The 23,744-nt window shown below is 46.4% G+C and overlaps 1 protein-coding gene across 1 annotated transcript in view; it reads left to right on the forward strand.

Annotated features, from left to right (window-relative positions):
• GRIK5 (glutamate ionotropic receptor kainate type subunit 5) overlaps window positions 1–23,744 on the forward strand; it is a 92,448-nt gene that overhangs the window by 15,969 nt on the left and 52,735 nt on the right. The window contains exon 2 of the mRNA XM_083515785.1: window positions 20,986–21,121. Within this exon, the coding sequence (XP_083371911.1) occupies window positions 21,037–21,121 (85 nt within the window). The 5' untranslated portion in view covers window positions 20,986–21,036. The remainder of the gene's footprint in view (window positions 1–20,985; window positions 21,122–23,744) is intronic.

Consider the following 23,744-nt stretch of genomic DNA (forward strand, 5'->3'; position numbering starts at 1 on the left):
CTTTGTCAAGGCATATCTAATGAAACTGAGCCAAACAGCATAAAACTTGTCGTAATTACAATATTTCTTTGTTCTTGTGGTTTGTGGGTTAATTTTTCCATGAGCACCCGGTCCAATAATTGCAGAGAAACCAAGTTTCCATTAGGTTTGGGTTTTACGACCTGGGTGCAATAATAGACACATGACAGAAAGTTTATAAAAATTATTCGTGAAACAGAGGAAGTCGAAAAATAGAGGGAGGGAATTCTTTCTTCTCTTATAGCTCTAGAACTCATGAACATCCGGGGGGCGGGGGGCTGAATGGAGAAAGGTTCTGGACCAAAATATTATAAATTGTTGATATACAGCCTTTATCCAAAGAATCTGTGGAGTAAAATCCTATTTTTACACCTTTTTGGAACACTCTGCTCCTGGAGTTTTGCTAGCCTGTTGTTTATGCTGAAATTATTTTGTTTCCAGGCAGAGAGCTTTCTAATTCTTCCAGGGTTTCTCTTTGTTTGTTAACCTTTTTAAGCAGCTTTAGAAGTTCTCTGTCAGCTGTGGGTTTGGTTTTGGGTTTTTTTGTCATCTCTTTGTTGTTGCTTTATTTTCCTGTTTGTTAATTATGCAGGGACGTCTTGTATGGTTTCCCCCTTTTTTTGTGACCTGCCTTGGGAAGACCTGGGCGTCCAAGGCAGAAATAGATAGAAAGACATAGAAAGAGTTGATATGGGGGGGCAGAGAGGAATGTGGGTGAACAATAGAAGGAGAATTTAAGCCGTGTATTATAAATAGAAAAAAATGTCAGAGAACCCTAATTCATCCCCACCTACTCACATTAAACAGCAGTTTCTCGCTTTATTTATTGCTCTATCTCCCCTCCTTTATCTCGTTCGTAAGCTGAAGGTCTGTTATCTTGTCTCCTACAAAAACCTCCTTGTGGGCAACAAAATCTTTATGTACCACATATTTATCTCTCTGTGTATGTGTATATTTCCTCTGCCCTCCTGAGGGCCATTTAATATAATCGAGAGGTAAAGCTTCCTTTGGACTGTACTATTATGGGCTGCAAATGTGCTGTTATGTTTGAGGTGGGGGTCCATTTTTTAAAAATCCCTCATGGGCGGGAAGAATTCTCCCTAGCAGGTCACGGAGAAGCTAAATCTAACCTTTCTGCCTAACACACTCGTTTTGCATATATGTAGAGACTTTTGTTTTTATTTTTTAAAGGGGGGGAATGGAGTATTGTAATATCCCTGACCTGCCGCTTTGTCCTGGGATAAATTGGACCACTTGGGGCTTTCTGAATTTACACCCTGAACCTGAGCAATCGAACGCTCAGTCCCTACATGACTAAATCCCTATATTTAGGCATGGAGTTCTTCAACCTCAGTTACCTGCTTAAGTGGGAACAAATATAGAAAATTCACGGGGTTGTGGGAGGACAAATTAAATATTGCGGGAAGCAATTTGCGCGTTAAAAGTGCTGTGTAAAACTTTAATCAACGAGATGCCGAAAGTTGTGCTGGTTGCCTCGGGGGAGAGCCAGGGGGAAGGAACAGCGTAATCTTTTGGGGGGGTTTTTTTTGGGGGGGATGGATGCTCAGTGGGCATAAACCCAGCTTATCCCCCTCTATCTCCCACCTTTTCCAGAAGACAACAGACTGGGCAGAAGGGTTGTGTTAAGACAGTCGTTTTTTCATCAGAGAACTGTTGGAGGATATGTGACAGGGCTTTTTCAATGGCGCTTCCCCATTCATGGAATGACCTGCCTGGTGCTTCTGTCTCCTTGCTATTGGCTTTCAATAGAAACCTAAAAACATTGTTTACCTAGGTATTCTGTGGCCAAAAGACCCTGTTCCTGGCTACTAGAGAACACTGACTGTTTTTAGCTGTCTTTAGCTAAACCAGGTTTTTATTTTTATTTAGTTTTAAAATTGTTATTGATGTTTTGGCTGCCCTGGGTTCTTTCAGGAATAAAGGCGGGATATAAATTGAGTAAAGAAACAGTAATAAAGGTTATCTTACAGCAGGCATAGGCAAACTCGGCCCTCCAGATGTTTTGGGTCTACAACTCCCATCATCCCTAGCTAACAGGACCAGTGGCCAGGGATGATGGGAGTTGTAGTCCCAAAACATCTGGAGGGCTGAGTTTGCCTATGCCCTGAGGCACGAAACTAGCCGGCCACCTCAGGTGTGGCAAAGGATGCTATGCCATCACCAGTCCTGAATAAGATTTGACTTCTGTACGTAGAATGGGGAAGGAAGCCATCTTGCTCTTTGCATCAGGTGACAAAATATCCTGGGTCTGGCCCTGAGTCTGGACAATTTCCTTCCTCTGGACGACATTCTGGCAGAGCTCTTGTGCATTTCAACACCTGTATAACCAGCAAAGAGTTAAGCGTGAAGGCTTTTCTCGCCGCGGCCTTTCCCTGCCAGTCGAAGCCAGTGTGGTGTAGTGGTTAAGAGCGGTAGTCTCGTAATCTGGGGAACCGGGTTCGCGTCTCCGCTCCTCCACATGCAGCTGCTGGGTGACCTTGGGCTAGTCACACTTCTTTGAAGTCTCTCAGCCCCATTCACCTCACAATGTTAGCCGCTTTGAGACTCCTTAAAGGGAGTGAAAGGCGGGATATCAAATCCAAACTACTCCTCCTCCTCCTCCTCCTCCTCCTCCTCTTCTTCTTCTTCTTCTTCTTCTTCTTCTTCTTCTTCTTCTTCTTCTTCTTCTTCGCTTGTTGAATGTTTTGTTCGTCCCACAGCTGCCAAAGTCGCAGGAGCCCTGCCAGAAGTAAAGTTGGCAACCTTGCAGGCCCACCTGCTATTCCTTCAGTGCTGTCCTGGTGTCCTGCAATGAACCCAGCAAACCTATACTCCTCGTCCGTCTTCACAGCCTCGGCTTGAATGTCTCTCGGGGAGCCTTCTTGCTAGATTTTCTAACAGCACTTTAAACTGTAGCTTGTTTGTTTTGTTTTTTTATAAAAAGGGATGAAATGTGGTAATTTAAAGCCCTTTAAGGCTGGCGTATCAATTTACATCACAATGAAAGCTGCCTAGGTCAAGAAAACAAACAATCCAGCTTTTCCCACTAGGCCAACCCTGCTGTGAGGGAACACAAAGGCAGTGATATGATTAATACAACAACAGCAGACCTGATTCTGCCTCCACCGCCATCCCATATTAATCTTTTTACTGGCTCCGCTGGGGTTATCCGTTTATCAGCCAACCAACCCGCCTGTAGCGGCACCGTCTAACTAAGGCTACATTCATATTATACATTAGAGCATTTTAAACAGGCATGGCTTCCCCCAAAGAATTCTGGGAGCTGTAGTTTGCTAAGGGTGCTGAGAGTTGTTAGGAGACCTCAGAGAACTACAGTTCCCAGAGTGGCTTAGCAGTCAATCACTCTTCACAGGGAACTCTGGAAATTGTGACTATGAGCAGAACCAGGATCTCCGAGCAGCTCTCGGCAAACCACAGATCCCAGAATTCATTGGGGGGAAGCCATTTTGGAAAGGGGGAACGAGGAAGCCTCGCCTTTTCAATGTGAACTTGAAATATGCTCGGAGTCGAGAGTGGATTTCATGCTCTTTATTCAGCTCATAGTGGTGAGGAGGAATGGAAGTTCCCCCACAATATCTGCTTTATATGCATTATTTTCACAATGGTCTGCACGTGATTGGCTAATTCTGGGATTCTCCTGTAGGCCAATCAGGTTGTGGATTCACTTCCACCTGGAGCTGGATTGGGTGGCTCCTGTGGACCAATCATACTGCTGCATTGTTCTAGGACCAATCAGGCTTCTGCATTTTGGATCCTATTGTTCTAGGATCAATCAGACTGCTGCATTTTGGATCCTATTCAACTCAGTACATAACAGAGCTGAACTTAATTTCTCTTCGGCACAAGGTGGACACGAACAGGCCGGGTTCTGTCTGTGCCGTGGAGATGGGTAGCTGCTGGTTCGGTTGGTGAGCTGTGTCCTTCACTGACAAACGCAGGGGTCATGGATACCACTGGGCAGCATAGGGCAAAGCTGAGCAGTGGGCAGCTATGTGTCCATACGACAGCACTGACAGCACTGCCTCCTTCCTTGGCGGCTGCTTCACATCTCCCTCAGGCAAGGACGTGCTTCTCCAGCTCTCCCCCTTGTTGCTGCTCAGTGGCGGCGGCTGAAGACGCCTCGGGCCCAAGCCTCACCATTTGTGTTGGCAGCTCTAAAGAGAGAAGCAGTCCCCAGATTGCAAATTTGGATTCCTGTGCTCCAGATTCGTTGGGATGCCATCGTTTGTAGCAGGCTCTCTGCTCCTGCGCCTTTTTAACAGGAGCCTGAAAAGGACTGCTTCCTTTTCTCCAGACCGTGCCCAGTGCCAAAATCAGCAGAGGGCATCCTCTTGGTTGTTCACTCTTCCTCAGAAGTTTTTAGGCGGTGGATGAAAAGGCATTCTTTGTAGCATCCCCTAAGTTGTGGAACTCAGAGGTGCATTAGGCTTCCTAAAGTTTTCGGGTAATGCAAAAGACGCACTGCTTTTGACCCACGGTTTTCGACGCCTGAGGTGTGTGTTTTCACCCTCTTCCCATGACTGTCATCTGATTTAACTGTTTTTAATTCTGAATTTTAAATTGCTGTAACCTGCTGGCAGTGGACGGGTAATAAATTTAGGTAATAGCTAAAGGGTACCAAGTTATAGAAAATACATCATTTTTTGTATGCCCTAACCTCACTGTGCCAATAATTCATTGAAAGTCTTTCTATGACCTGCCACTTATGTGCTATTTGCAATCAACAAGCTGCTAAGAGAAGTAATATTAGGTCTTTAAACAAAATATCATGGCTTATGTTCTCCAATAAGTTTAATAATTCCAGTGCTGCTGGCATAGTGAAGGACTGGCCAATTACCACATTATTTCATCAAATACAATTACCTAGGATACCTGTACTATTGGGCAGTGCTACCTCATGTGAAGGTAGGTGCCAATTTCTCTACCCAGTCTCCAACATTCAGGTTTTGTGCTATTTGTGATTCTAGCATTGTGGCCTTTTCATTCCTGTGGCAGACCATTTCTCACCAGTTGTGACAAAAATTAATTCACGGTTCCACATTATTTTGGTGCCTTGTTAACAAACCCAAACGTTATACAAGTTCAAACTTGCATGTTTTAGAAACCATTTTTTTTTGCGGAGGTTGTCATTGACAGCATTTAGCGTGTGTCTCAAAAGCAGTAAAATTTTAGGTCACTTGTGCAGCACAGTGCAAGTAAAGTCACACTTGGTTCACTTATTTAATTGCCCCAAAGTGGGAGCTTGCTTCCTAATCCTTATATTTTAAATGGGGATGATAACCACTGAGCCTCTTGGGCTTGCTGATCAGAAGGTCGGCAGGTCAAATCTGCGTGATGAGCTGAGCTTCCACTGCTCTGTTCCAGCTTCTGCCAACCTAGCAGTTCGAAAGCACACCAGTGCGAGAAGATAAATAGGTACCGCTCCAGCGGGAAGGTAAACGGCGTTTCCATGTGCTCTGGCCCTCGTCACGGTGTCTCTTTGCACCAGAAGTGGCTTAGTCATGCTGGCCACATGACCCAGAAAACTGTCTGTGGGCAAACGCCGGCCCCCTCGGCCTGAAGCGAGATGAGCGCCACACCCCATAGTCACCTTTGACTGGACTTAAACCATCCAGGGGTCCTTTACCTTGTACCTTTTTTTTTTATTAGCAAGCAGTAGCAATGGGGATGGAGGTGGTGATGGTTTCTTAAACCAGGACCTCCCTGATCTTGAGTTAAGGGTTAGAGATGTGTGTCTTTCAGGAGGAATGGGAGGGAAGTAGCAGCACCATCCCAGTTTATCCATTCGGTTGTGGATTATATAAGGTGCTTAAATTGAAATGCTTCAAAATAAATTGTAGGTGAGGGATTTCCAGACCTCCACATACAGGATCTTGTTTCTAATCCTAATTTCCACACATCCTATGTATAAAGGAAAGAAGCATGTTTTGCCAAATATTAAGACATTTTCGTAGAGAAGGGGGACTCAGCAAAACCTCTTGCACCTCTTCCTCGTGTCCAGCTGTCCAACACCGCTGTAGGGAGCCAGCTACTGCTGCCACCTCCTTGTGAGACTCTTGTCCCCCAGACAAGGAAGGAAGGATTTGGGGCTGTCCAATTATCAAGTAGATCAGGGGTGTCAAACTCAAATTCATCGGGGGCCGCATCAGCAGTTTGGTCACTCTCAAAGGGCCAGTTGTATCTGTAGGACTATGTGTCCACTCTTTATTATCATAAATTATTGTCACTGCATTCAATTATTACTGTTTTTTGTAATAATGTAAGTAATAACTAGCTCTGAAAGCAGAAACATAGTCAGAATAATGGCAAGTAGATATTCAAATGTACAATTATTGTACAATTTATTGAAAAATGATTTTTGGTAACAGACAGTAATTTTTTTTTTAACATACAAATATTGCCAAACACTGTTTATTACACATATGTCAAACACAAGGCATTAACTTTTTTTTAACTTTTCTGACTAGATGGCTGACATCCTTTTCCTAAAGGTGAAGGCTGGCGGCTGGCGGCGGCTACACGGGCCACATGACGAGGTCTGGCGGGCCGGATTCGGCCCGCGGGCCTTGTGTTTGACACCCGTGAAGTAGATCCTGGGATCCCGGAAGGATGCACCATCAGCCAATCCCTTGAAATTTACCCAGAGTGCAAAGGCAGCCCATGCTCCCAGTCTCTCTGACACATGATAGAGTAACATACTGATCCCCAAATAGTCCTAAATTTGCAGTGGCGTGGATCCCAAGTGCTCTTGGGATTCCACGGCGAATGCTAAGATGCTGAGGTGGGCAAGCACCCACGCTTCAGTGGTCCAGTGATGAAACTTGATTAAGAACAAAATAATTTACTCTGATCCTGGCCACAGAATGAGCATTGCAGCCCTTATGAAGGAATCACCCATGTTTATTTTGGTCATTAGTGTCTTCAGGAAATCGCAGCTGGTCTTGTCAAAGCCTTTGCAGCAAAGAATAGCCGGGAGTTTTGTGATTGCTTGCTAAAGTGCATTTAAGGAGCTTGCGAATACTGTGAGGTATTTGCCACCCTCGCATAAAGTCTACTTGGTCTGGTAGAATATGTTTTGTAATTGAATCAACTGATTCTAGTGTGGACAACAGGAGCTTGCAAAGAGGACAAGGAGCAAGGCTCGAGGAGATTGTCCCAGTGAGAGTGTGACGATGGGTGTGTTGAATTGGCCATCTCATTGGCTGCTACTGGATGGACTGATATGATTCTGCAATTTGGCATTCTTCCTTGGTTTGGGGAGTAACATAATCTTAGAATTATATACGTGAAGGAGGTATAGAACCTTGTTACATGAGGTCAGTAAATAAGTTGGCAAGATGAGGAGGGGCTGGTCGTCCCCCCCCCCCCGCCAATTTCTTTTATAAAAGTTAGCTCTAAAGCCATCAGTGCCTGGAGATTTATGATTCTTTAATTTCTTGTTGTTTTCAATCACTTCTTTGCTTGAGATATTTTGGTTTAGATATACTTTAGCCAATGGTGGAATACCAGTGGTTTGTAGTAAAATATCTTTATAGCTCCACCATTTGTTCTTTGGGTGAACATAGAGTTGTATAGAAGTCTGCAAAAATGTTGCTCATTTCACTATGGGCAAAGCAAAGCTTCCTCTTCTGGTTCTGTACAGAACCAAATTTTCTACTATTTTGTTTGTTTTTATTTAAAAAACACACAATTGTTATTGGTTTTTAAACAAATACTAATATACAATAAGCAGCAGTTATCCAGCAGTACAGCTAATTGTGTTTGTTTTATCCCTTGTCTCTAGACATACACATTCAGCACTCAGACATATTACTTAATGTGACCTCTCTACTGAGAATATTGAGCGGTTGGTATGAGAATATCTTGGTTTCTTTTCAATTTGGTTTGCAAGTAATTTAGAAATTTTCTGCCAAATTCATATTTCTTCCCCCCTCTTTTTTCCAGTTATATATCTTTATTGTTTTAAAATAGATACATTTCTGCAATGAAAGCAAAGAAACCAACCAAACAACAAACAAACAAACAAACATACAATCAAATAGACAAACAATAAATTAACAAACAAACAATAATAATATATGAAACAACACAATTATTATAACTGACATCATTTATACTCCCAGTGATGTGAACAATTATAGAACTTATAAAACAAGAAATTAAAAATGACTTCCAATTAGTCTCACTGTACTTTATCTGTTGATTATCTTGTACCACACAGTTACATATTTCATATCTAGTTTCTGTTAACTTCCCTATAAACTACCGTATTTTTTGCACCATAACACTCACTTTTTTCCTCCTAGAAAGTAAGGGAAAATGTCTATGCGTGTTATGGAGCGAATGCCTGCGGGTGGCGGGGGGGATCTGCTGCAGTCGTGAGCAGAGGATCCATGGTTCCCCTTCCTTTCCTCCTCCGTGGTTACAAAGCACGGATCCACATGGATCCTCAGGATTTTTGCATTGGGCTACTCCAAACTCACTGTCAGATCACATGTCTGTGGCCACAGCATGAACCACAAAAATCATATATCCACTATTTCGTTTAGAATTTTTTTTTTCTTGTTTTCCTCCTCTAAAAACTATGTGCGTGTTATGGTCTGGTGCGTGTTATAGAGCGAAAAATACGGTATATTTATACCGTGCAAGGTTCAGTCTAGTTCTGCCAAGAGGTTTCCTTTTATACCATAGTTTTTTAAGTATTCTTTAAAAAAATTCCAATCCTTATAGACTTTTTGTTTTGTTTGGCCTCTTATTCTTCCTGTCGTCTTTCCTAGCTGCAGATATTCTACCAAATTCATATTTCTGATTAACATACGTTAGTTGTGTGGGAGTTTTTGCAGCCTTAATTCTGCCTGTTTTTAAAGAAGTGTTCTTTTTCATGTTTAAGCTCCAGTTCTCCAATTTCCTTCACCAGACATTCTTGTTCTGCTTCTGTGGATTATTTTGATGGCTGACGTTCCACTGATACAGACTCCTCTGATGGCCAATTTCATGGCATCCCAAGTGGTCGCCGATGAAAGGTTGCAGCAGGAGTTCACTACAAAATACCCTGTGATTGATGAACCCAGTCTTCCCACCACCAGCTGATTTTGCAGGAGTAGTGAAAGTAAGCTCCAGAACAGCAGGCAAGCAGTGCAGGATTGGCGTTTGACAGTAACCCATACAGGGATGCAATCTGACACTTCCAGGCAGACAGTTTTTGCCTAATTTTTCAACTCATCCAGGGGATGATAGGATGTAAGCTGTTCATGTGTATACATTTTAGCTTTGGGGGGGGGGGGACAACAGGTGCAATTTCACACATTAGGATGAAGTCTTTCAAAGTTCTTTCTAGGGTTTGCTGAGCATTCCCATTTGTTTGGATCAGTCGTCCCTTTTTATTGTGCTGTAAATGCCTCGCTGGATTCAAATCACCTCCCCTGTAATGTTTTCAATGCTTTAAAATTTTTATCCAAGAAGGGGAGCAGGGACAATGCTATGTCTTTACCGCCTTGATAGCCCGCGACAAAAATATGACATCCCTCCGTATCTTCGAGCTATGCTAAAGGAGAAAAGCAGTGGCGTAGCGTGGGGGGTGCAGGGGGGGCCGGCCGCACCGGGCGCAACATCTGGGGGTTAGGGTTAGGGGGGCGCAAATCCACGGGTTAGGGGGCGCAAATTACTTGCCTTGCCCCGGGTGCTGACAACCCACGCTACGCCACTGGAGAAAAGTTACCGCAAATTAGCAAATAGTATTGCTACCCCTTATGCTTTGAATGTACCTGGTGAAATATTTGGAGGAGAAATCTCTTATGTTTCCGTAAACATTCCTTAGGTTTTTTAACATGTGCTTTTTGATGCCTAATTCCCGCCCACCCGCCCCGCTCCTGAAGTCTTCTTCCCTGTCTGATTCTTCATCATGGGATCTGCATTCTTGAAGGAGAGGAGATGAGGAGTTCGAGTTAAGTAAATAGAATAAGTTCCTCATCTCCTTATGAGTGGATTGCCCAATGCATGACACTACCTGTAGTGGTGATCACCCCACCAATATCTCACGTCTGCCTTTTGCATTTTTTCTGTGTAGGGGTGAAATTCACCAATGTGCCTTAATGTATCGGGACCAGTTGTAAAGAAATAACAGCGGTTTGCCTTGCCGTATAACTTTTTCCAGGCTGTATACTCACTTGCAAATGGAGATTTCTTGTAGTTGCAAGACTCCTGAAGCAGATCACTAGATCTCTAGGCCAACGATCCTTTTGGGCCAATTCTATACAACGTATCAGTGTTGAATTCTGCGATTCCCTCTGAACATGGCACTTTAGTCAGCCATTTTGCCATGAAGGGTATTACAGCTTCACGCCCAGAACCCTTGGCTAATCTGCTCACTTTTAGGTTCAAGCGGTAGCGGTCATTTCCCACCTCCTCTAAGTGTAATTGCGGGCTGAGAGTATTATGCGCTAGCAATTTCAGTTTTCCCACCTGTTTGACAGCTAGATTCACAGCTTCAATGGCTGTCTGAACCACCTTGGTAAGGCTGCCTTTGACTATAGTAACTCCATCTTCCAGAGGCTTTAAAACATCTTTCCAACCAGTGGTTAGATTAGTTCAGAGTCTGTCAAGCTGAGCTGACATTTCTGACAGGAAGAAGTCTGTGACCACTTTGTCCTTCTTTGTCAGTTTGAGCTCCTTGGCCGCCATAGCGGGCCTTCTTCTTTGCTATCTGACAGGACTTTGGGCTCAAAACACTCTCTCAGGTTTCGCTCCGACTACTTGTTTCTTGTTGCGTATACTCCGTGTAAATATTTGTCCGGATTTCAGAGAAGTCCTCATTTAGCATGTGATTAGCTAAAGATTAAGTGCTGAAGAGTGGAGCTGGTGGATTGTGCCTCCATTTTCTTTCAGTGACGTTAGCATGCCTCCCCTGCATGAAGAAAGCGTTGCCCACTGAATTTATGTGGGAATATCAGACCTGGCTGGCAGGATGTCACTTGGAAACATTCGTTTCAATGGGCTTTCTCTGAGTAGGACTTAGTTGGAGGCAATGCATAGTGTTGGCATCAGCGGTGTGCGGACAATGGACTAGGGAGACTAGGCTAGTCTCCTAAATGTTCCCTTTGTGCCTCCTTCTCAAAGCCTTGGAAACTTCTGCCTGGCTTAGGGAGGGAAGCAAAATGCTCTAATGGGTCCATGAACCCTCCCACCACCTTCCCAAAGTCTGTCCAGCTTTGGAAAGGAGGCAAGAGGGCTTCAGCGTCCTTTCAGAGCCCCGACACCTCCTTCCTAAAGCCCAGGAAGCTTCTGTCTAGCTTAGAGAGGGAGGTGTGATGCTCACATCGGGACGACGTCGGTCCCCCACCATCACCCTCGCAAACTGGCACTTCTGGCCCTAACTCTTCCCCAACGAAAAATTTCACCACATGCCACTGGGTGGCATCATTTGTTGTCAAAACTCTTACCCTCAAGAAACTCCTCCTAGATAAATTTAATCTTAATAATAATAATAATAATTCATTTGTACCCTGCCCATCTGACTGGGTTGTCCCAGCCACTCTGGGCGGCTTCCAGGAGCCCCTGTGTGTCTGTCATGGTTGATGTTGCAGAGAATTTGATGTTCAATGTTGCAGAGAATTATGGGAGCGTTCTCAGTTCCAATGAGGCAATGGGTGCCTCTCTTGGGTTACCCCACAGGCGCTGAAAGTGTCCTTTAATGTAAGGGCAACACTCCCCTGTGTCTGCAGTTTTGCACCATGGTTGGCAAGCTGACTTCCGGGGAATTTATCCTGCTGTTACTGAATTTCTTATTGAGGAACCCCAGAGTTCCTACACCACATTGTGAAAGCTATTGGGGGTATGGGTCATGTTTAGCTTTTTAGAGTCGGGATTGGACCTGAGATTCTGACCTGGGAGACAAGCGCAGGTTCCGTCTTTATGATCTGGCTGGCCGAGAAAGGTCCAGGGGTGTCAGAATTCAGAAACACGGCGTTTCCTATTTGCCCCATAATAAATCTTTTGGGAGCCACTGCTTTTACACACTGAGTGAAGACTCTCCATTTTCCCGACTGCCGAGCGCCTGTGTGTATTGTGGGGTGGAGAAAAGAGTGTGTCTGTTGCCGTTTGAACTTTGATGCAAATATTGCTTTTCCAAATGTGCTGTGAATATGAACGACACTCATGCAAGTCAATGAGGATGAACTTGGCATTAAATATTCTCTTAAGCAGCACCTGAGTGCAGAATCCAAGAATTCGGGTCTGCGAAGAAGGGTTGGCCAGAGGCAATATACAGCGGACAGGCTGGCATTTCTGTCCCTTTTAAAAGTTGAATTGGGAGTGAGAGACTACCGTCTTGGGTGGAAGTTTAGCTGTGGTGCAGGAATACTACTGGAAGCAATAAGCTTTAAAAGTTTAAATAAATAAAAATGGGGATGGTGTTCATGAAATGTGGATTAAGCAGGGCAGGGAAATACCTTGGCCCTAACTGGGAGTGACTGGAAGTGACCGCCGAGACCATATAACACCAGTCCTGAAGGACCTACATTGGCTCCCGGTATGTTTCCAAGCACAATTCAAAGTGTTGGTAGTGACCTTCAAAGCCCTAAACAGCCTCAGCCCAGTCTACCTGAAGGAGCGTCTCCACTCCCACTGTTCAGCCCGGACACTGAGATCCAGCTCTGAGGGCCTTCTGGCAGTTCCCTCTCTGCAAGAAGTAAGGTTACAGGGAACCAGGCAGAGGGCCTTCTCGGTGGTGGCGCCTGCCCTGTGTAATGCCCTCCCGTCAGATGTCAAGGAAATAAACAACTATCTGATTTTTAGAAGACATCTGAAGGCAACCATGTATTGGGAAGTTTTTAATATTTGATGTTTTATTGTGTTTTTAAAATTCTGTTGGGAGCCGTCCAGAGTGGCTGGGGAAACCCAGCCAGATGGAGGGGGGTATAAATGATGATGATGATGATGATGATGATGATTATTATTATTATTAAACAACAACAACAACAACAACAACAACAACAACAACAACAACAACAACAACAACAGAGCCTGAAGGTCAACAACAACAACAACAACAACAACAACAACAACAACAACAACAGAGCCTGAAGGTCATCCTGATGCAAAACAGACAGCACCCATAGTAGTTGTGTAGAAGACTTACCGTATTTTTCGCTCTATAACACGCACCAGACCATAACATGCACATAGTTTTTAGAGGAGGAAAACAAGAAAAAAAATATTCTAAACGAAATAGTGGATATATGATTTTTGTGGTTCATGCTGTGGCCACAGACATGTGATCTGACAGTGAGTTTGGAGTAGCCCAATGCAAAAATCCTGAGGATCCATGTGGATCCATGCTTTGTAACCACGGCAGAGGGAAGGAAGGGGAACCATGGATCCTCTGCTCACGACTGCAGCAGATCCCCCCGCCATCCGCAGGCATTCACTCCATAACACGCACAGACATTTCCCCTTACTTTCTAGGAGGAAAAAAGTGAGTGTTATGGTGCAAAAATACGGTAATTCGGCAGGTGTAGCTTGCATGACAAACTACACCTGTTGGAAAGTCCCCTTTTCACAACTACTATAGGGAACCTTTTACAGCTAGAAGGCCAGATTCCCTTCTGGCCAGCCTAGCAGGGGCTTCATGCCAGCAGCAGGCAGGGCAATGAATATGAATGTTACCTCTGTACAGTAGGCTGATCTGCAAAGATCCAGGAAAGACAGAGGCGCTCGGCCTACGTTTTGCGAACCTCCCTGCTCTGGAAGACTATGTTGAAAAGAGGAGAGTGGAGAATAAGAGGAAGGGGCATAAAGGTCCTGTGCTGGATGTTGGAAGCATCTGGGTCACTGACTTAGAGAAATATAGCCCAGTAGGGAAATGTGGGAAGGTTCACTCGCGAGACGAGATCCTTTCACAGAACGGACAATTGATGTCAGCAGTGCAAGAATCAGCAGCGAAAAGACATATGGAGTTCTCTGGGGGATGACTTGCAATGGGCTTGGGAGAAGGAGTTAGCTCATTGAGTGAAAAGCCACATTTTGCTGCCTTTATGTTTTGATCTTTTTTATTAAGTATTTTGTGCTTTGTTTATTTTTATTATGTAGTTTGTGTTATGTACTGAAGTTCTCACCCTGGGCCAGCAGGGGGATAGTTATGTAAATAGTTATGCAAATAAGGGATCGAAAGTGACGTTCAGTGATTGGATACTTTTAGAAAATTGTTACAGTTACGTTGTACTGGATCTCTATATAAGCAGGCTGACTGAACCCTTCAGCTCAGTTCTGTTCTGGCCTCTGAATAAACAAGAGCTGTTTGAAGAATCGCTGGGTCGTCTGATATGTTCACCCACAACTTAACAGTTTGTGCTTTGTATACTGTAACTTTGTGATGTGAAGCACCCTGAGACCTACAGGTATAGGTTGGTATACTAATGTTAATAATAATAATAATAATAATAATAATAATAATGGGCTGGTTTAGACACACCTTGGGTTGCCTGACCACTGATCCTGCTAGCTAGGGATGATGGGAGTTGTAGTCCAACAACATCTGGGGACCCCAGGTTGAGAAAAGCTATCTCTAGAGATTGGTGAGCCATAACTCCCATCATCCCTGACCATTGACCGTACGTGCTGGGGCTGATGGGAGTTGTAGTTCAGCAGCCTCTGGCGGGTCAAAGGTCCCACACACCTGCCGTTGGCCCTTAATTCTTAGTGCATGGGAAGTGGCTGGCTGTTGCTACTCAGGGAGGGAGACGTCTGTTTATTATTCCAGAAGGAGGGCTGCGTAGCCACATCAGTCTGTTACGTCCAATGTGAAAGACGTTTTCTGTAGCAAATCTGTTACTGTTTTACGGATCTCTGCCTGTTTTCTTTCTTAGTTTGAAGGAAGTCCCTTGGCATTGTCCACAGAAGAGGGCCTGGTGATGTAAAATGGGCATGTTTAGGGCAGAAGGATCAGGCCAATGGCTCATCTTTGTCCGGCTTTCTATTCTTACAGTGGGTGCTTGTGGGAAGCCTCAAGCATGACCCGGGTTCAAGAGCACTCTGTGGTTTCCAGCAACTGGCACCAGAGCACAGCCATCGTGGCTTGTAGCCATCAATAGCTCCCTGAATTTGTCCAACCCTCTCAGGACCACAGAGATCCCCCCTGCATTAGCAAAATCACCCCTCCTCCCTAGCTGCACCAATGTAAGGACCGTGCGTGACAAATGAGGAGAATTTATTGCACAACAAATCGCCCCTTTCCCCACCTCCCGGCCCGTCGCTGACTTTCATCTCTTAGAAAGCGTCAATATGCAGTGCACCAGATTGGGAAGAAAGCACAGGGCATGCCTTGTAGCAGAAGCGCTCCCATGCCCCCAGGCCACCTTTGGGTGGGCACGCACTTCCCTCCTTTGCTTGGAGGGGCAAGGAGGTGAGAGAGGGCAGCCAAGCTGCAGGTGACTCTGCCTAGCAACCGCAACATCCTTTTAGCAGCTTCCTGTTTCCTGGCAACCGTTGCCACGTGGTGCACGAGAGAGCCCTCTTAGCCAAACTCGGCGGCGGCTGCGAGTATCCCCACAGCACTTCCTAGCAGGGTGCTGTGATGTCGAGGGGTGTCGCTGCTGCCGGTTCCTATGTTAAGGCAACCCATCTGCCATGCCCTTCTGGCACCTTTGCACCCTTGGCTGCTGGGGTTCCGCTTCCTCCACAGGTGTCCCCTGAATGCCTATCTTTCATTTTAAAAAGAAGAATAAATCAATCTCATTTTTTTTAAAAAAGCCAAGGTGTTGTTGGACTACAACTCCCATCAGCCTCAGCCAGAATTGCCCCTGGTCAAGGGTGATGGGAGTTGTAGTGCAGCAGCAGCTGGAGGACACCATGTTTACTTCCCCTTTGCTCTAACCTAGACCTTTAGGTTTTGAAGAGGGAGTAGAAAGTGTATATGCAGCCTTAAAAAACCCAAAAAACGACCCAATAGCTCACTGAGAAATAATAAAATTAAACAACTTTAAACAAATTAAAGGTAAAGGGACACCTGAACGTTAGGTCCAGTTCCGGATGACTCTGGGGTTGCGGCGCTCATCTCGCTTTATTGGCCGAGGGAGCCAGCGTAAAGCTTCCAGGTCATGTGGCCAGCATGACTAAGCCGCTTCTGGCGAACCACAGCAGCGCACGGAAACGCTGTTTACCTTCCCGCTGGAGTGGTACCTATTTATCTACTTGCACTTTGACGTGCTTTCAAGCTGCTAGGTTGGCAGGAGCAGGGACCGAGCAACGGGAGCTCACTCCATTGCGGGGATTCGAACTGCCAACCTTCTGATCGGCAAGCCCTAGGCTCTGTGGTTTAACCCACAGCGCCACCCGCGTCTCTTACATAAATTTACACTCAGGCTCTTCCGAGATGATCCACATCTTCAACTATTTGAAGGGCTGTCACAGAGATAATGGAGCAATTTTGTATTCTGTTGTTTCGGAGGGTACAACCAGAAACCAGTGTGTTCAGATGATAAGAATGCAGATTTTAAAAACTAAAAATGAGGCAGAAATTTCAGCAGTGAAAAAGGCTGCCTCAGAAGGTGGCAGGCTCTCCATCATTGAAGGTTCCGAAATGGAGGCACCTCTTGAGGTTGCTGCAATTGTTAATTTCCTGCATCAGCAGTGGGCTGAACTGGATGATCTCTAAGGTGCCCTTCCAGCTTCCCACATCCCTGCTAAGCCTCCTCACCCCTCTGGCTATGTGGGCTTGCCTTAGAAGCAGGCACTCTTCTCTCTAGCCGGCTCCGGAATACCAATAAGTATGTAGGGCATTTAAAAAACCAAAACAAAATGGAATGCAGAAAGACCCTGCAGCTGAAAGTTGGTCCTGGGGCTCAGCTCAGAGCCCTTTGCTAAAATTAATCCCTAATTAATTTGGAGTAAGGAAAAGATAGTATCTTCCCTTGCAGTGTAAAAGGCCTAGCGTAATGCTCAGGCCTTCATTTGAGTTGGAGTTTGCCAGGGGCAAGATGACACTCTAGCTTTGAGCAACAGGTTCCCGGAAGGGCTGCCATTTCCTTGCTTCCCTCTTCCATTTCTGTTTGCCGTTAAACAAGCAAATAAAACCAAAACAAAACCCAAACTCCAGCCCTGAGTGAAGGGATGAGGAAGCATGCAAACCATCTTGTCCTTTTGCTTCAAGGAACGTGCTGGCAAAGCAGCAGCACCCAGCAGGACTGAACCCAGTAACGCCAGCTGATTGACAGGTGGCTGTACTTTGGGGCAAGTGGCATTGTGGGCCAAATCAGACACCCTGACGCACTGAGAGTGACCTGTGTGTTGGAGGTTCCCCGCCCCTGAATGGCATCTTTACAAAGTTTAACCTTAGGATATGATGCAGAGATACCCAAATCCACCTTTGCTACTGGCTAGTTTTGCTGCAGAGGCTGGTGCAGCTTGGAGGGGGGGGCAGAAAAGGGAGAATTCCATTGGATCCTGCTTTTTCTGCCCTGGCACCTCAGTGGCAGACCCTCCAAGTGTCCCTCTTTTCCAGGGACAGTCCTGGACTTACAGAAGCCGTCCTGGCTTCTGATTTGACCTGTTTCCCCTTAGGACGTTTCTATTTTCACCAGAGAAATGTTGGAGGGTATGGAGTTATATGACCTCGCCCCCTGAGCCAAGGAGATAAGTAACTACAGTCATACCTCATGTTACGTCGGCTTCATGTTACGTTCTTTCAGGTTACGTCCCGCAGCAACCCGGAAGTACCAGAAAGGGTTACTTCTGGGTTTCACCGCTCACACATGTGCAGAAGCGCAAAATGACATCACGCGCATGCGCAGAAGTGGTGAATCGCAACCCGCGCGTGCGCAGATGCGCCGCTGCGGGTTGCGCTCTTTTCGTGTTGCGAACAGGCCTCTGGAACGGATCCCGTTCGCAACCAGAGGTACCACTGCATACAACCTTTAGAAGATATCTGAAGGCAGCCCTATACAGTGGTACCTGTACTTAATTCGTTCTGGAGGTCCGCACTTAACCTGAAACTGTTCTTAACCTGAAGCACCACTTTAGCTAATGGGGCCTCCTGCTGCTGCCGTGCCACCAGAGCACAATTTCTGTTCTCATCCTGAAGCAAAGTTCTTAACCTGAAGCACTATTTCTGGGTTGGCGGAGTCTGTAACCTGAAGCGTATGTAACCTGAGGTACCACTGTATAGGGAAGTGGTTTTTTTAATGTTTAATGCTTGATTATATGATTTAATATATGTTGGAAGCCGCCCAGAGTGGCTGGGGCAACCCGGTTAGATGGGCGGCGTATAAATAATAAAAATTAAGATGAAATAAGACGTCCCTATTTTCATCGGAGAAATGTTGGAGGGTATGCAGCGACTGGGGAAATGGCACCTGAGTCCTGTTGCGGTGAGGGATGTTCCCTCTTCTGCTAACCAGCAACACGGGCTTGGGCGCTTCCATGTGAATGCAACGAGAGCTTTGCTTCCTGCAGCAATCGGCCAGTTGCCTCCGGGAAGCCCAGGAGGAGGCCCTGAAGGCCAGAGCCCTCATTTCTGTTGTTTGCCCTCCAGCAACTGGTACTGAGAGAAACAGTGCCTCTGAGCACTGATCATGCATGCCTCTCGTTTTAGAAATAATCTGCTGTTTCAGCTGGAGGTGTATTTTTCCCTCTCCTCCTGGCTCTTATCATCAGGAATCTTCCTCCCCGCTATCAAAATGAGCTTGCGAAGTGCAGCACCCCTTTGCCAGCTACTGACCCTTCTCCCCGCCCTCCTCGCCCCCCACTTATGGCACTCTCCCTGCCCCACCCTGGGGAAAAGGAGAGGGGGCAGCGTAGTCTGACGCGTCTCCCCTTCGGCGAACCTCGGCTGTGCCGTTTGCCCAGCCGAGGCTGAGCGAAAATAAATATTAATGCTCAAGGTGAACGCAGTGCGAGGACGTCGGGTGGGGAGTGTTGCTGACTCAGCTCATAGCAGGACCAGCGTCAAGTGCAAAGGGGGAGGAGGATGTGCTGCTCCTTTTGCAGCACCAGGCCTTGGATGGATGCCCAGAGCTTGGGGAGTGCTGGACTTGGTGGCCACAAGGGGGCGGTGGGCTGCAGTGAGGAGGTTTGGCAGTCAGCAGGGTCCCGGAGGGGCCAAAATACTCTCCAAGTCTCCCTCTTTTCCAAGGGCAGTCCTGGGTTTACAGAAGCCGTCCCAGTTTTTGATTTGATCCCGGAATGTCCCGCTTTTCCTTTGTTGTTGTTTAGTTGTTTAGTCGTGTCCGACTCCTCGTGACCCCATGGACCAGAGCACGCCAGGCACTCCTGTCTTCCACTGCCTCCCGCAGTCTGGTCAAACTCATGCTGGTAGCTTTGAGAACACTGTCCAACCATCTCGTCCTCTGTCGTCCTCTTCTCCTTGTGCTCTCCATCTTTCCCAACATCAGGGTCTTTTCCAGGGAGTCTTCTCTTCTCATGAGGTGGCCAAAGTCTTGGAGCCTCAGCTTCAGGATCTGTCCTTCCAGTGAGCACTCAGGGCTGATTTCCTTCAGAATGGAGAGGTTTGATCTTCTTGCAGTCCATGGGACTCTCAAGAGTCTCCTCCAGCACCATAATTCAAAAGCATCAATTCTTCGGCGATCAGCCTTCTTTATGGTCCAGCTCTCACTTCCATACATCACTACTGGGAAAACCATAGCTTTAACTATACCTTTGTTGGCTTTTCCTTAAGATGTCCCTATTTTCATTGGAGAAATGTTGGAGGCTATGGAATAGGACGTCCCTATCTTCATCGGAGAGATGTTTTAGGGGGCATCTTTATTTTCATCTCCAAGTAGGTTTGGGTATCTCCCAATGGAAACTGTGAGAACTTCTGCCAGTGGTTGTAGACCAGCTTTCTCCAGTCTGGTATCCTCTGGAGGTGAAGTCCGAAACTTCCAGAGGGCACCAAGTCGGAGAAGGCTGGTGTAGACAGTTCCAAGCTGGATAGACCAATGGTCTGGTGTGGTATATGCCAACTTCCTGGTTCCTTCGCTTCTGGAACCTCTTTTTAGTTGTCCTCCTTACTGGTCTCCTGAGCTCTGCAAGAGCAGCTGGGAGAGTGGATTAGGGATGGCGTTGCTTCAGCAGCTCAGTGTGAGACCTTCAACAACATCCCCAAGCCCCAGGTAGCTGGTGGAGTTTGCTGCATGCTGGCACTGTCTGCAGGTCTTCTGCCTTCACCTTTTTAAACGCACCAAGGCACAGACGTGCAGCCGCCCCGATCCTCCGCTGTACCTTTGGTCCACCCTTCTCCTTCCCCGTTCTGGAGCAAAAGGAGATTTGCTGGCTCCAGCAGGCAGTGGGCGGAAGAGGACAGGGGGTCAGTGGAGGAATAGGGCAAGAGGCTCAGTACCAAGAGTATTTTAGGGTCCTCCTTTTAACTGGGAGGATGTGCTTTCAACTGGGAGGATGTGGTGCCTCTGTTTGGACCCTCAAAAGCCTCTTCAACAGCAGGTGTTATGCTGCTGTTTTTGGCATCCGTGTGTCTCGGGAGACAGTGGAGTGCGCCTCTGGGGGTGAAGTCAAGCTGCTACATTAGCAGCACCGAAGTCACCACCCCGGGGTGCAAGCCTGGGCAGTGTGGATGGAGTTCCAGGGCTGCCCAGACAAAAAGACCCCCTCTTGGCCTTGCTGATATGGTCCAGAGGAAAGCAGAGCAAGGCGTTCGGTACCAGCTGGGTTGCAGGAGTTTCTGGAGGGAGGCGTACGAAGAGCCATCCAACCGCCTTAGGGACTCCACTCCAGATCTGTGCAGGGTTTACTTAGACTTTTCTTCTCCTGACGATATTTCGCAAGGACCAGATTTTTCTTTCTCCCAGGCGGGCTACCTTCCCAGGTTGGCGAGCCCCCTCTGCCCAAGCTATACTGCAAGGGATCATTATGGCTGTGCCCAGAAGGGGTCGCTGTGCCAAACTCTGTGTGCCCGCTCCATGTGCCTCACGGGGTGTGTTTCCCCTGCCCCTCCTGCAGGTGGCAGCGCGGAGGCCACGGCCGAACTTTCTCCATGAGGAGGGGTAGAAGATGCCGGCTTTGCCCGTGCTGCTGCTGCTGCTGATTCTCGGCTTCGCCCACAAGAGCCTAGAGGTGCTGTCGTCTCTGCGCATGGGTAAGTGGGGGACGCCCACGGGGTGGGGTGGGGGGCTGATCTACCAGGCTGATGCTGTGGGTGGCTGGATCCTAGGGGTGAGGCAACAGTGGTAGAGGGCAACCTGACTGGGTTGGGTTGGTGCTGGGATGTGGATAGACGCTTGGAAAGAATATATTTGTTAGGTATATATTTGTGAGTGCCATCCTTTTGCAGCTTAAAGGGGACGCTTAGATAAACCAGTTTTAGCCTTTTGGTTTAAGTAACTCAGGATGCTTTAAGGAAGACTGGGTTTTCCTGGTCTTTCCCCCTTAAAACAATAATCAGTCTTGTAAAAGTTAAAAATAGCATTTACTCACCCTTCATTCTTTTTTGAAGAGTAACAGGTACAGCGGCCGAAACAAAATTAAAAAATTCCTTCCAGTAGCACCTTAGAGACCAACTAAGTTTGTTATTGGTATGAGCTTTCATGTGCATGCACACTTCTTCAGATACACTGAAACAGAAGTTGCCAGACCCTTATATATAGTGAGAGGGTGGGGAGGGATATTACTCAGAAGGGTGGTGGGAATGGGCTGAAAGGTGTGGTAAATCTGTTGACGACTGTTAAGGACTGCAAATGGTCATACAGGAAAAAGCAAGGGGTGAAATGGCTAAAAATAGCTTTATCATGTATAATGAGATAAGAATCCAATCCAACCCAACCCAATCCAGAAGGATTTTTTTTATTTTCTCCAAATTGAGAAAATGGGGGGAGATTGCCCAGAGTTGTTGAGCATTTTTTGGGGGGGGGGATTGCCAAAAATCACAGGGCCAACACAGCCAATCGCCCACCCAACTGCCACAGCAGCCAATAGCCAGCGGACCTTGCAGCACCCACCAATCACCAACAAAAACACCACTAACAATCTCCTGCTCGCGACAACCACCAATCGCCCGTCCTACCTCTCCACTATCTGTGTATAAGCGACCCGCAATTTTTTGCATATATTTTTTATTACAAAATAACCTAGTCTTATACACGGAAAAATACGGTAACTTTAGTCTAGCTTAAGATGGAGTCTGAGCATTGGAGTCAGACTCAGCCAATGTTCTCACATTTCTGCTTGGTGATGAAGGTGGAAGAGTAATAGAGAAAAGAGGATGAGCCCAGGCAGGTAGGAGAAGTTATATGGCAACTCACAAACCCCTTTCAGGGCACAGTGGGAATGTCTCTCACAGAGGTCTCTCTAGCAAACTTACAGGAAAACTCTGTGAGCTCCAGCTCCTATCATGTGCCTTTCTAGCAAAACATCACTTGTTGGTTTGAGTGCACTTTAAATATCCAACAGCCGTTTGACAGCTCCATTCTCCATCCTTGAGTCCAGGTGGCTGCAGGGGGAATAAATCAGAACAGGGAAAATGTGGGGAATGGAAAGACATTTCGTGGGGTTGCGCGAAAGCCGCTATTGATCCCATTTGATTGCCTTTCTGCTCCGCTTTCCATTCAAATGAACCCCAAAGTGGCTTACAAGCAATAAACAGAAGCAGCACCGACAGAACATTATATAGTTACAGCACAACTCAGAAAATATAATTAGCAGATAATCAATAAAAACAATTACACAACAAAACTGTAACAAGTACGCTAAAGACCATTACATTCAGAACGGCTGCCACTGCTACCACCCCCAGCTCAATCGTCTTTCGCTCTACACAATCCATTAAATCACAGAATCATAGAATTGTAGAGGTGGAAGGGACCTCAAGGGTCATCCAGTCCAACCCCTTGCAATGCAGGGATCCCAAGCAGACCATGCATAACAGATGGCCAACTAACCTCAGCTTTAAAATCTCCAAGGAAGGAGAGTTGACCACCTTCCGAGGGAATCTACCACCGCTGAACAGCTCTTACCATCAGAAAGTTCTTCCGTATATTTAGTTGGAGTCTCCTTCTCTGTAAGCTGAACCCATTGGTTCAGTTCCTACCCTCTGGAGCAGGAGAAAACAAGCTTGCTCCGCCTCCCATGTGACAGCCCTTCATAAAACACACACCTAGCATACAAGAGGACCAAACACCCACAGCAGAACCACACTGTAACAAGCACCCTGTCTCCTACGCACCAGGGGTGCAATAGGATTGATCAATGTGATTTGCAGGTGAGCACCTTCTGCAGGTACCATCTAATCAGGAGGTCCCTTCCATACGACGCAGGAACTGGGCCTTTAGTGTGGTGGCTCCTACCCTTTGGAACTCCCTCCCACTACACGTCAGACGGGTGCCACCTCTATTTTCTTTGGGGCATTTATTGAAGTTCTTCCCTTTTCAACAATCCTTTTCAGTAGGGATCACTGTCCTGATTTGCTCATGTATTGGATTCGAAATGGTTTTTACATACGAAAGCATTGTTTGATTCTTCGTCACAATAGTTTTTGCGTATGACGTTGTGTGAAGTTCTTTCCCCCCAGTTGCTGATGATTCTGTTGCGAAATTGCTTTGAGATCTTTAAAGGGAAGCGATTCATCAACCCCCCTGGAGCAGAATTGGGGAAGGATGTGAGGGAAGGCAGTGTGTGTGTAGGGGAAGCCTATTGTAGAAGCAGAAATCCTTGTGCTGGTCGGATGCTTACATACTTAGCATTCTGCGGGATACAACCCATGACCA

Source organism: Podarcis liolepis, assembly GCF_965112155.1.
Source record: "Podarcis liolepis genome assembly, chromosome: 7".
Classification (NCBI taxonomy): Eukaryota; Metazoa; Chordata; class Lepidosauria; order Squamata; family Lacertidae; genus Podarcis; species Podarcis liolepis.